General features: G+C 38.0%; 1 protein-coding gene across 2 annotated transcripts in view; it reads left to right on the top strand.

Moving 5' to 3' along the window:
- Positions 1 to 902: 902 nt before the first annotated feature.
- The window catches only part of pxk (PX domain containing serine/threonine kinase), a 33,573-nt gene continuing 21,687 nt past the window's right edge, over positions 903 to 12,788 (top strand). For both annotated transcript variants that reach the window (XM_015385065.1, XM_015385066.1), the window contains exons 1-6: positions 903 to 1,112; positions 7,974 to 8,024; positions 8,408 to 8,455; positions 11,525 to 11,711; positions 11,938 to 12,015; positions 12,344 to 12,417. In XM_015385065.1, the coding sequence (XP_015240551.1) occupies positions 1,008 to 1,112; positions 7,974 to 8,024; positions 8,408 to 8,455; positions 11,525 to 11,711; positions 11,938 to 12,015; positions 12,344 to 12,417 (543 nt within the window). In that variant the 5' untranslated portion in view covers positions 903 to 1,007. The remainder of the gene's footprint in view (positions 1,113 to 7,973; positions 8,025 to 8,407; positions 8,456 to 11,524; positions 11,712 to 11,937; positions 12,016 to 12,343; positions 12,418 to 12,788) is intronic.

The raw sequence follows: 12,788 nt of genomic DNA on the forward strand, positions 1-12,788 counted from the left end.
GCATCATGGCAAAAGAATCACTCATCATGCACATTGCTGCAACAGGCTTAAATTTACTTTTCAACTTAATTCAGGGTCTTTACTCCTGCAATATGTGTAGTGATAGTGGTTTTATACTGATGTAGGTCACTAAACTTCAACTAAATTTGTGTGATGCCAAAATCTTGTTGTTCATACAGAAAATGTTAATTGTCTGCTGGGTTTTCCTCATAGCTGAACAGCTCTGTCTGAGGGAACAAAGCCTGTCGTCTTCAATCAACCTAAAACTGCAAATGTTTTGTTTGTGGATAAAGAAGGTTGAAGTTTGGGCTCAGATATGGAGGTAATTTGAATCATCAGTATTTGTGCATTGTAACTTTGAATTTGAAAAGAAAGCATAAATATTTATGATTAGAAAATACCTTCAAAGACAGAAATAGTCCCAGATTCTTACACCCTTGGGTGCAGAAGCCCTTCCCTCCCATGGGTGGCGCTGTTGCTCGCTTTTTGAGTATGGGCTCAAAGAACTGGAGGACTAGTCTTCTCACTGCTGATCTTTTTTTTCTTTCAGTGACACCAGCTGCAGCAAAGTCCGTCTCATATATCCACTTTCTACAGGCAGCTGCAGATTAAGCTAAAGATCCTGCTTCTGAACAAAAATAACTAGTTAGAACTTTGTAAATAATTATGCAGTTTTTGATAACCGTGTAGTATTTTTACAGTGAAAAATTCCCGGGACAATGGTCAGAAAAAACCCCCAATAAAAATTGCTTATTTTAGGAGTCATTTATTGGAATGTTTAAGGAAAACCACCACTTTAAGGCATTTAGACACTTCTCCCTCCGCACAGCAGGTGGCGCTGGCGCTGAATCGCGTCGTTTCACCACAGTGTTGCTAGTGGCTAGCAAGCTAACAGGCTAGCAGGCAACTGGCTGTCGGAGGTCCTCTGATTCTCAGCGCAGTTCCGCCTCGGTGTCACCACCAGCAGACGGACGCTTCGTTTCAGGCTTCCCTGTCCATCCTCCGGGATGTCTCTCCTGGATAAGTCCCCAGCCCCCGGCGGGCTGCTGCTGGACGACACGCAGCCGCTGACAGCGTCGATAGAAGCGAGCCAAACGCTCCAGTCCCACACGGTGAGTGCTGCCTGGACTAACCCTGCCAGCAGCGCCTGAGTTCGGCTAGGGACACAGCGCGGCCCCCTCTGGTGTTTCTGGAAACCCGAAGAACTTCTCAGAGTAGAGGTTCATGTTTAGTTGTCAGAAGAAGTTGTCTGCGCGTTATTAACCGTAAGCAGCACAAACTGAGCTCCGCAGTAGGTAAAAACTGCGCTTTAATCGTCCATTACAGCTGTCAGAACTTCATTAGAATCACCTGAGCTGCGGGGTGATTCTATTCTCGGACGCTTTACCTCAGATTGGGCAACTTCCGGGAGATTTCCTGCTAATTGTAGCACTTTTATCCCAGAACTGTTTCTTTTGAGACTTTTTGAACCTAGATTAAAAAAATAGAACCTTTGTTAGTTGTGTTTTAGCCATCGGTAGGTCTGAGCTTACAGCTGGCATTTAGATTAATCAATCGAGCGATAAGGGAACAGTGAGGTCTGATATAATCAGAAGATACAATCTGATGTGATCAGAGTTTATTTTAAAGAGTTTCCGGATCTGAAGGATTAAGTCAGATTAAGAGGAGAGAATCCAGAAAAGGGAGCTGCTCCTCCTGTCCGATAATAGACGCAGGGCTCTGCTTGTTGTTGACAGCTGGCCTGACGGTGCCGCGCGCGCGGATGTCAGGTGTAACAGAACATCATCTCTCACCTGGACAGGGTCCAGCATGGATAGGATTACTCACCTTTAGATGGGGCTCATTTCTGGATGGGAAACAATCAAACACTCAGATTAGAGAATTTACAATAAAGTGCTTAAAGTTGATAGAAAAATAATCTAGAAACACCGGAGATTACTGCGAATTTATAAAGTTTAAATGTTCAAAAAGAGTTGTAATTATTAACTGCCTTTGGAGTAATCAGTAAGTCAGACTGGAAGATTGTTGCTACTCCTCCTCCTCGCCCAGAACTTCTGGGGATGTGAAAATTTAAATAACTAGAAGGAGTTGCCTCATTTATGCTACATAATCCTGTTGCTGCAGCCAGGTTTCTGTAAGGCAAGATAAATTAATGTGATTATCACAAATCAAGTCATTAACTAGCAGACTTTAGAGGAAAGAGATCTTATGTTAAATAGACCACATTTAATCTTCATAACTTTTTCCCCAATTGGAGTTATTTTTAATTTTTATTATATTATCATGTTTGGGAATCTTTGCTAATTTGTTAGATTTTGGTCGTTGGCTAAACACTGTCTGGATGGAGTAATGAGTGGGTAACATAAATGTGGCCAGATTCCTAGAAAGAAGAGCTGCACCATTCAAAGTGGGATGGATGCCGTCTCTCTGAATGGGACCAGGCTTTCCCCAAAAGGATTGCCAATTATTAATGTAGCCCATGTTGTAGTTTACTGAAATGTAGATGAAATATAACAGAAGAACTATGATTGTGTTTACTTTTTCTCTTTCATTAAGGTATCTGGATAACAGCTGTTTGGTTTCACTTTTGATTTCCAGTCAAATTCTCCACATCATCAATAATGAAACTGAACATTAATTTATCCTTTCTTTCTTCACCTTTGTCTGTCTCTCCTTTAACCCTTTAAAGCCCGATCCAAGAGTAAAACAAAACAGAAAATTACTTTTTTTTTGTTTGAATTCCTTATTTGCCCTTTTAACAAAATATGTAAAAAGAAAAAACAGAATTACATTTTTGATATTAATAATTTATTACTATGCGATAAGTAAGGATTATTTTTTGTGTAGTCTTCTACTGGCTGTTATCAGGTATATCTGATTGTGTACAATAGGATTTTGAGCAAAGTTTTTACCATTAAATTATGCAAAAGGTGTCAGACGCAAAACATTTCAGAAACCGTATGTATCAAATATGATACATTTGGCATTAAAGGGTTAATTATTCATCCTCCCCTCCTTCCTGCTTTTCATGTATTCATCACTCCATCTGACTGTAGGACTCGTCCATCCTTCTGTCCCTCAACCCTTCATCCTCTTCTTATTTCCTCTCATTCTTTCATCTATTATTCCCTCCATCCTTCCTTCTGCTGTTTCTATGGGGTTTGTTTTTTAACTTTGACCTCAGTGCCAGGGACAGAGCTAGACGGGGGGCCTGGGGTGGCCATGGCCACCCTTACCCAAACATTGGCCAGCCCTACCATTTTTTCCCTCTAATACAGACGGTGTAAATGTTTTATTTATTTATTACTTTAATTTTCTATATGTAAACAATAACTTGACAACATAAACACTGTGGTTAATTATACACATTAATATACTAATATTAAAGATGATAAATACAGAATTTATGCTCTTTTCAGAGGTAAGGGGGTAAAGAGAAATTTGTCTCTGCGCGTCATCTAGGAATCTTCACTGAAATCAGAGCTAAATAACTAATTTAATAATAAGTAATCCATTTAATGAATAAGATGTTCGCCTCAAAACTGAAAACTGAAGTTTTATCCACTATACCTTTTATCTAGAAATAACGGATGTTTAAATTTATGCATCTATTTGTTAGCAAAGGCTGTAGGAAAGTAAAGTTTGTCTTTATTTAGAAAATCTGGATGTTGTGGTTGTTCATTTTCCTTTTGCAACAGTGTAGATTGACCGTGAGGTTCTGGCTCCTATCTCCTCAGTTTACATTGGTTATTGCCTGGCCACCCTTATTAACCTTTTCTGGCTATGCCTCTGCTCAGTAGAAACATCTGGATTGAATTCAGATTTATCCTGGACAGCTCTGTCAGTGTTCTGGAATAATAAAGAAATGTGAAGGAACCCTGATTACTACAGAAAACTGTAACAAACTTTGGCAGCCCTTGAAACCAGATCAGAAGAGTCTTGTTGAGAAGCAGAAANGAAAAAACAGAAATACATTTTTGATATTAATAATTTATTACTGTGCGATAAGTCAAGATTATTTTTTGTGTAGTCTTCTGCCCTCTGTTATCAGGTATATCTGATTGTTTACAATAGGATTTTGAGCAAAGTTTTTACCATTAAATTATGCAAAAGGTGTCAGATGCAAAACTGTTCAGAAACCGTATGTATCAAATACGATACATTTGGCATTACAGGGTTAGTTTTTCATCCTTCCCTCCCTCCTGCTTTACATGTATTCATCACTCCATCTGACTGTAGGACTCGTCCATCCTTCTGTCCCTCAACCCTTCATCCTCTTCTTATTTCCTCTCATCCATTCATGTATTATTTCCTCCATCTTTCCTTCTGCTGTTTCTACGGGGTTTGCATTTAAACTTTGACCTCAGTACCAGGGACAGAGCTGGATGGGGGGCCAGGGGTGGCAATGGCCACCCTTACCCAAACATTGGCCAGCCTTACCATTTCTTCCCTCTAGTAAGAATCTCAAATTGAGTGTTTTAGGTTATTTAACATTTTAATTTTCTATATGTAAACAATAACCTGACAACAAGAACACTGTGGTTGATTTAAAAATGAATATACTAACATTAAAGAGGATAAATACAGAATTTATGCTCTTTTCAGAAGTAAGGGGGTAAAGAGAAATTTGTCTCTGCGTGTCATCTAGGAATCTTCACTGAAATCAGAGATAAATAACTAATTTAATAATAAGTAATCCATTTAATGTAGATATTAGTACATGTAAATATCAATTGTTTACAGAATGATTATTAATAAAAATATGTAAGTAATGACAATGAATAAGATGTTCGCCCCAGAACTCAAAACTGAAGTTTTATCCACTATACCTTTTATCTAAAAAAATTACGGACGTTTAAATTTATGCATCTATTTGTTAGCAAAGGCTGTAGGAAAGTAAAGTTTGTCTTTATTTAGAGATTCTGGATGTTGTGGTTGTTCATTTTCCTTTTGCAACAGTGTAGATTGACCTGGAGGTTCTGGCACCTATCTCCTCAGTGTACCTTGGTTATTGCCTGACTACCCTTATTAACCTTTTCTGGCTATGCCTCTGCTCTGTAGAAACATCTGGAGTGAATTCATATTTAACCTGGAAAGCTCTGTCAGTGTTCTCGAATAATATAGAAATGTGAAGGAACCCTGATTACTACAGAAAACTGTAACAAACTTTGACAGCTCATGAAACCAGAACAGAAGATTCTTGTTGAGAAGATGAAAGTAGTTTGAAGGAAAACTGGAGTTCAGGGAGTTTTTTTTTTTATCGGATCAAGGTGAATATCTGGACGTCTAAGGTTTAACATAGTCTAAAGCTCTAATGGAGAGGACAGCAGGTTCAGAGCGTATGGAGGGATTCTGATTGGACGTTGAAGCTGTAGGTCGATTCCTTTCAGCTCAGCTAGATTCTCTTTTCTGTCGTTCTTGTCAGTAAGGTAAATATGTGGAACTTTTTCCTGACAATAAACAGCAAACTTGACTGATAAGCTGTTAGAAAAGATGTGGACGTCACAAACTGCTTTTATCCAAACCAGCAGCAGAGACGAACATCGATTAACGTTTGCATCATCCGACGGTTATCCAATCAACCCCCACCTCAGAGATGCAGTGCAGAGCTGCGCTAATGGACGGTTTCTGGAAGAGCTGCAGCTTTTCAGGAAGTGATGTCAGCTCTTTTCCTTTAAATGTGTGACCACAACATTACCAGAGAAACCATCAGAGCGTCCAGATCGTTCTCGTCTGTCTGCTTCCCTTGTTCCCATTGATTAAACATGTGAGTCAGCAGCAGCTTCTCTGCAGAAACCTCTGAGCGGACATTTTCCTGTCCTCAATACGTGTGTGAAACGTGAATATATATTCCCCATAAACTCTGTGAATGAGTTAGTATTGTTTTATAGTCTGTAACAAAACTTATGCAGCTTTACAGCCTTTCCAACATAAGCTTGAATGTTTTCATTATTGTGGCAAAAAAACAACCAATTCTTAAACAAAATATGTAATAAAAAATGATTAAAGCTATTTTTTGAGACACTTCAACAGTTTGAGATATAGTGCAGATTACAAATGGTCATTATGAGGAAAATCTGCTCTAAATGTGATATGTCTTAATTATCTATTAGAATATTACTATCAGATTCAACCAAATAGAGACCTTAAATGGATAAAATCAACTCACTTAGCTTTAAGGTTAAAGCTTAAAGCTAGAGTGATTTGATTTATTGATTTAAACAGACCTCTTTACAAACGATGGTGCAAGGAGGGAAAAAGCCGACTGGCTTGTGTTCCTCTCCATCTACGTTAAAGCAAGATCAATTTCTCTTATTGACAAATGAACATCGAATAAGGAAAACAAAAACAAGCAGATAAAGTACATGCAGTGTTAACATTTGATTAGCAAAAAAACCATCAAAAGAACAGGAGATGAAGAAAAAAACAATCAGTAATAAAATAAAAACAGGAGATGGAGTAAACAATAAGAAAATATTAATGGTTTTACATAAAAGGCATTTTTATTTGCTTTTTTAAGAGTACATTGGAAGATATGGCAGAAATACTGGCAGCGACTAAATGCTGTTTAAATGAAGAACACCAATCTTATTTCTTATTAATATGAGACAGACTTTTTTTCCGATAAAAAAATTGATTCCAAATCATAGAACCCCCATAGGTCTTAGTGATAATCTCTCTTAATGTGTAATGAGTCTACTACTGTAAGAGTGCAGGTTAGAAGTAAAAGTAAAGACATTTAAAGAGGGACAGAGAGAACCTGGTTCATGCAAATACTTTTGTAATAAACTCACAAGTCTGATAGTTAATCAGTTTATGAAGCAGAAGTAGAGAATACCTCGTAAATAATGGTGCAGATGGAGCACATCTGTTATGAATATGAGATAAAGCTTTAAAAACATTTCTGAATCGTACTCAGTTCCTTTAGATATGTGGGATATGTAGCTTCCTAAACCAAATATCAGTAGTTCAAATAAGGAAATAAAAAGCTGTAGTATGATGTTAACCCCTTGAATCCCTTTGATGCAAATATGTAACAAACTCTTTGTATTACATACAAAGCCATGACAGCATGTGCATTCATTCCCTCAGTGACAGTTTTTACATATTTAGTGTGGAGCGAGGAACCTTTGGCCAGCTCTCGTTTGCATTAGAGCTCGTTCCTAATAGTGTATATGTTATCACTGACCTTTATAAATGTTGTATATATTGTTAGATATTTGTAATATACCTATATCGCTTTTTTTTTTTTTTTTTAATAAACTGTAAAATTTGAATTTTTCCACTAGTTAAGGGAAAAAAAAAACAGATTTGGTTTTGTTAAATAATGTTTTCTAGTCTTTGGGGATAACAGCGATCTTCTTAAACAGTAAAAATGTTTCCATGACCATGAATTAATCCTTTAAAGGTTTAGTGGAGGAGGCTATTTTTCCAGATGGATCAACAAAATAAGTGGTCCTCCTAATTGTGAATCATTCTGGAGTCATGGTTGCGTAAGGCTGTCATACGTGCTCGTCTCCATTTTTACCTACCAGGGGTGAGTGTGACATGGTGGAAAAATTGTAAATCTTCTTTTGGAAAGTGAGCTTGTATGAGTGATGCAAACAGCAACTTTAAGAAACATCGTGCACGAGGAGAAACGGGCGTGCACGCTCTTGCACAGGTTTAATAGACGTTCCCTCTCAGGAGCAGGTACAGGGTTGTACATGTACATTTTTTTTTTTTTTGAACTGCATCATTTCTCATTTCATTGTCCTTTCGTTTTATGCCTCTGTAACTGTAATAATTAGGACTTTGACCCTGGTGACCTCAGGCTAAATAAGTAGGGACAGAACACAAGTCTCAGACAGTTGAAAATCTTCTAGGTTTATATGCTTTTATTTAACCAAACACCATAAATACGCCGTGTATCATGTCGTATTAAAGTGGTCCTAAATGTTTCTGACTTTTTCATGACCTTTTCTTTGTCTCAGGAGTACATCATCAGGGTCCAGAGGGGTGTATCCTCAGACAACAGCTGGCAGGTAAGCACACCAATCACAGCATCTGTTTGCAGCTTTATCATGTTCAATACATCTTTGATTCTAAACCAGGTTATGAAATGATTTCCGTCTACATGGGGATGTGAACAGAACTGGAATCAGACCATAATTCAAAACAAGCTCCCTCGATTCCTCTTCCTCCTCCCTGGGAGCCAGAATGGCCTCTTCCCTTCAAATAAACTGTGTATTTTCTTAAATGTCGCTGCTGTCCAATCAAATTTTAGATGTAGAACTGGAGTCAGGAAATGTGTTTGGCGTTTGGGTCTCATAGTTTTCGAATAACTTGATAAATAAATTCAGATTGAAATAAAATGAGATGAGATCCAGAGCTCTGAAGCTGACAGATGTGGTTCCGTTTGCTGCAGGTGATTCGCCGCTACAGTGACTTCGACATCCTGAACAGCAGCTTGATGGTGAGTTGCACTCTCTTCACTCTAGTCTCACCACAATAAACGCTCGGTTAAAGGTTAAAGTTCATCACCATGGAAGAGGTCACTTCCTCTGTTTGATGTTAGAGAAACATGACAGTGGGCCGATCTAGTCATGCATCTCAAAAGGTTAGAGTAGAAGTCTGAGACGCTCACATCGCTTGAAACCCAGGGGACATTTGGGGCCCTAGGCGAAGACTAGGGCCCCAAATGTTTTTTTATAGAATAGACATCCATTATTTGTTCTACATTTTGACCCTCTCTTCTTGTCCCTTTTCTTGTTGTTTTCCTCTCTATGTTTTGTCGTTAGACGTTAAATGTTGAATCGATGAAGCCCTTGTTGATTTTACTCACCTAAATATTGCAGCAATGATTGTGGTTTGGGATTCTTCTTTGCATTTGATTAACATTTGATGATATTTGTCTGTTAAAGCGAAGCAAAAAGCTAAAAATGTTTGGATATACAGCAGCTAAAGTTAGAAGACATGGAAGATAGAAAGGTGACAGAAGTTGAGCTAAATGGTAACTGGAACCGTGTTTATTTTGGTCAATCAGTCCAATTAAAATCCTTTTTAGAACACATTTCCTTCCATTTATACTCTTGGTTTATTCTTTCACAGCCGTGTTTTATTTTTATTTGTGTTGTAAAGACCTAGAAGTTAGAACTGAATCCTGATGAATCACTGCAGGGTATGAAGCGGGGGGGGGGAGGGGGTGACCGGTGCTTGACCAACCTCTTGGCTGGTTAAGCAAACTCCTTGCTGGCTGATTGTGACACACTCTGAGCTTTGCTATTTCACTCTGTCTCTGTGAGAACACAGCGGACCTCTGGGTTCTGCTCAACTCTTTATTTTCATCCCTTTATCTCTGAACTCCTAAATGTTTTAGGAAATTCTTGAGCATATTTTGAAGGTTAAAACATTTAGGCTGTATCTCAGGAATGTGAAGAATCACCATCACCAGTAAATCTTAGTTTTATTTACCCACCAGTGCTGGAATTAGCTATTCTGCGTATTTACCCAGAAAGCTGGAGATTCATTCAATTCAGTTTATTCATATAGCGCCAATTCACAGCACATGGCATCTGAAGGAACTTTATAGAGACAATTCAATCAGATCATACTTTCAGACTGATGTTTGAAATGTTTTTTTTTCTATAAGGAAAATCATCTGCATCCAGTCATTGAGTTTGCATGAATCGCTCCTCCTGGACTAGCATGTAGCAACAGTAGACTTCCACTGCATTGTGTTGATGACTCTGCAGAAATCCCTCACACTGAGCTTGCATGCAGTGGCAGTGGAGAGGAAAAAAACTCAACCAGCCTCAGTGTGAGTAAGGATTTAAGAAGACAGAAGCACAATCACAAAATGAACATGGAAGCACTGAACTATAAATATGTTCTGTTAGAAAATTATAAACCAGCTGCAAATGTGGATCCGGATCCGTCTGGGAAAGAAACAGTTTAGCAGATGAGCTCTGAGCCAGTTTTCATGTCAAAGAGATGAAAGAAAGCACATCAGTTAGTCACAGTAAATCCATGGCTGTGTCTAGAAGAGAAACAGGACTAAGCACTAAAAACAGGCCCAACTCTTTCATCTATAATTGAAGGTGTTGATGGCAGCAGCCCATCTGATATTTCCATCCAGGATGGAGACACAGCTAAACAGAATGCTGATGAAGATTCTCTGTCATCCAGGTCATAGTCATTCCATAAAAGTTTAAAAAAACAATCCACTGGACTTGGTTTCCAAGATTTGAAGACGTTTCATTGGAGAAAGCTTCCTGGAGGGGAAGCGAAACGTCTTCAGATCTTGGAAACCAAGTCCAGTGGATTGTTTTTTTTTTAAACTTTTACGGAAAGCTAAACAGAATCTGACCAGATGAAGCTGCTATGATGTTAAAAAGCAGAGAGACCATAATTTTTTGTTAAGACATGCCAGGATGGCGATATGGTTGGCTAGAAACATTATCCATTTTGAGAAAAGAAAGGTAAATATTATTAAGTTGTTTAAAAGTTTAGTTAATCGAGATTTGTTTATGTTATTTAAGTTTCTTTCTGCCACTGAGTTTGAAAATGCTTTTGTTTCAGGAAGTTCTTTCATTAATACAATTGACAATAAATTGATCATGAATTTTGATTGATTTAATTTCTTTTTGCGATACTTTCAACCACTAATTTGGTTGGAAGTTTATTTTGGAAGTGTTTGTTTTTGACTGACCTCTTTGATTTGATTTGTTCCTTTATTACAATTCTTAAAAATCCATATTTGTATTTTTTAGGAAATTCTGTTCATTATGTCCTTAAGTAATACTGTTCCTTGGTTTTCTTAATTTCTTAGGTTTATGAATGATTTTTCTGTGTTTAATTTCATGTTGTTTTTTTTTTCAATATTTTGTATTTTTTATAATAATAAAAACATTAGGAGTTGAACCAACAAATACTACAGAATGAGAATAGAGACAGAATGAAGTGGAATTATGTGAAGTGGTCGCCATGTCCTCCAGCAGCCTAAGCCTATAGCAGCATAATTACAGAAATAGCTTAAGATCGAACTATTGATATTTCAAGTATGTATCGATTAGTTTTACTTGTGCTAAAATTTTGTAAGGAATTCTGTAATAATGTTTTTCCTACCTTTATTGTTAGTTTAATATAGCTATTTAAGCATTGTTTTGAGTCAGTTTAATGGCATTTTGCAGCAATAAATGTACAGTAACCTGTAGGAACTGTATGATGGCAGATTGTAACATTTAGCAATAGAAGCTTTTTAAAACCCAGTTTAAAACTGATATCAGCAGCTGGCCCAGTCTGCTTCATGCATCTTTGTAGCTCTTTCTTGGATAAAAACTAGAAGCATTTGAGCAAACACGGGGGCTGTAATACCTTGATGATGTGTAACCAACTCTGCATCCTTTTGATTTGTCTTGATCACAGTTGTTGGAAATTTCTCTGGTCTCTGGGAAGCCGCCTCATTTCATTTTTCCAGAATCAAACCTCTTGGTGTTTTTCTCCAGACTGAATGTGAAGGATTTTCTTGTTTTCCTTTTTCTAGGTCTGTGGAATCAGTTTGCCGCTCCCTCCGAAGAAGCTGATCGGAAACATGGACAGAGAGTTCATAGCAGAGAGGCAGAGGGGACTGCAGGCCTACCTGGACTTCATTACCCAGCATCCCCTGATTTCTACTTCCCTGTTTGTCAAGAAGTTCCTGGACCCCAACAACTACTCTGCCAACTACACAGGTTGGTTTCAGCATTTGCACAAACCTTTCTGTTGAACTTGCAAGGCGCTCTGAGAAGTTACAGAGTGATCAGAGACAGATCCAGGCCTGCATTGGGAGCTGGAGCAGCTCTTTGGTCGAAAGTATTTACTAATCGTAGAAGTCCCTCGTTAAGGTTTTAGGGCCCTTATCTGTATTTTTTTTAAATAAAAAGACTGAAGTGTAAACCATTACTCTCTCTGTCACAGAAATTGCTCTGCAGCAGGTCTCCATGTTCTTCAGGTCGGACCCAAAGTGGGAGGTTTTGGAGCCCCTCAAAGATATGGGTAAGCCTCACCGACATCTCTGATGGAGTTCCTGGTCATACTAGTGTTCCTGCTAGATCTTGATCCTACCCTAAATACATTGTTGACATCATGTCTTTCACACCAGATCATAATAAGCTTTAACGAAATGAATTCATAGCTGTTATTTCAGACAAACTACTTCCTCTTTTAGTGGGTTTTTCTGAAAAGTTCCACTTTGAGTCAGAAAAAAGGATTTTAAAATGATCTGCTTTAAGAAGCAATTGGATTTTAAAGGTTCTGGTTGAAGTAATGTTGGTTTATTTACTAAAAGTTCTGTAATGTAATCTGTTTTTTGTATTTTTTTCAGGCTGGAGGATAAGGAAGAAATATTTTCTCATCAAAAACAAGGAGCAGTCCAAAGAGCGCTTTCTGTTGAGCTGGGTGAGTAGGATGTCTGACTCTTAAGGTTCCTATTCGGCTATTATTCTCTGCCACACATACCAAAAGAAACGCTATGTGGGCAAAAAAAACCCACAGATCTTTGGTTTTGAAATAATAACGGATGATTCTATCTCTGAAACTTTCTTAAAGTTTCTCCAAAGTCGCTGGAAATTTGAAACTCATTTTGGATTAACTTCATGACCAGCAGCTTCCAGTGGATTACCATGTGGTCTTCTGCTGCTAACGTTTCTAGGGGAAACCCAGTTTTTATGTCCAGATCTGATACAGTTGTTATAATGTAGGTCTAGTCATTAATTAGATTAAGTTGGCTAATAACGAGAAGGAACTTTAGAATGGTTCTTGAGCTTGAA

This window comes from Cyprinodon variegatus, unplaced genomic scaffold (assembly GCF_000732505.1).
Source record: "Cyprinodon variegatus isolate N-32 unplaced genomic scaffold, C_variegatus-1.0 Scaffold330, whole genome shotgun sequence".
NCBI lineage: Eukaryota > Metazoa > Chordata > Actinopteri > Cyprinodontiformes > Cyprinodontidae > Cyprinodon > Cyprinodon variegatus.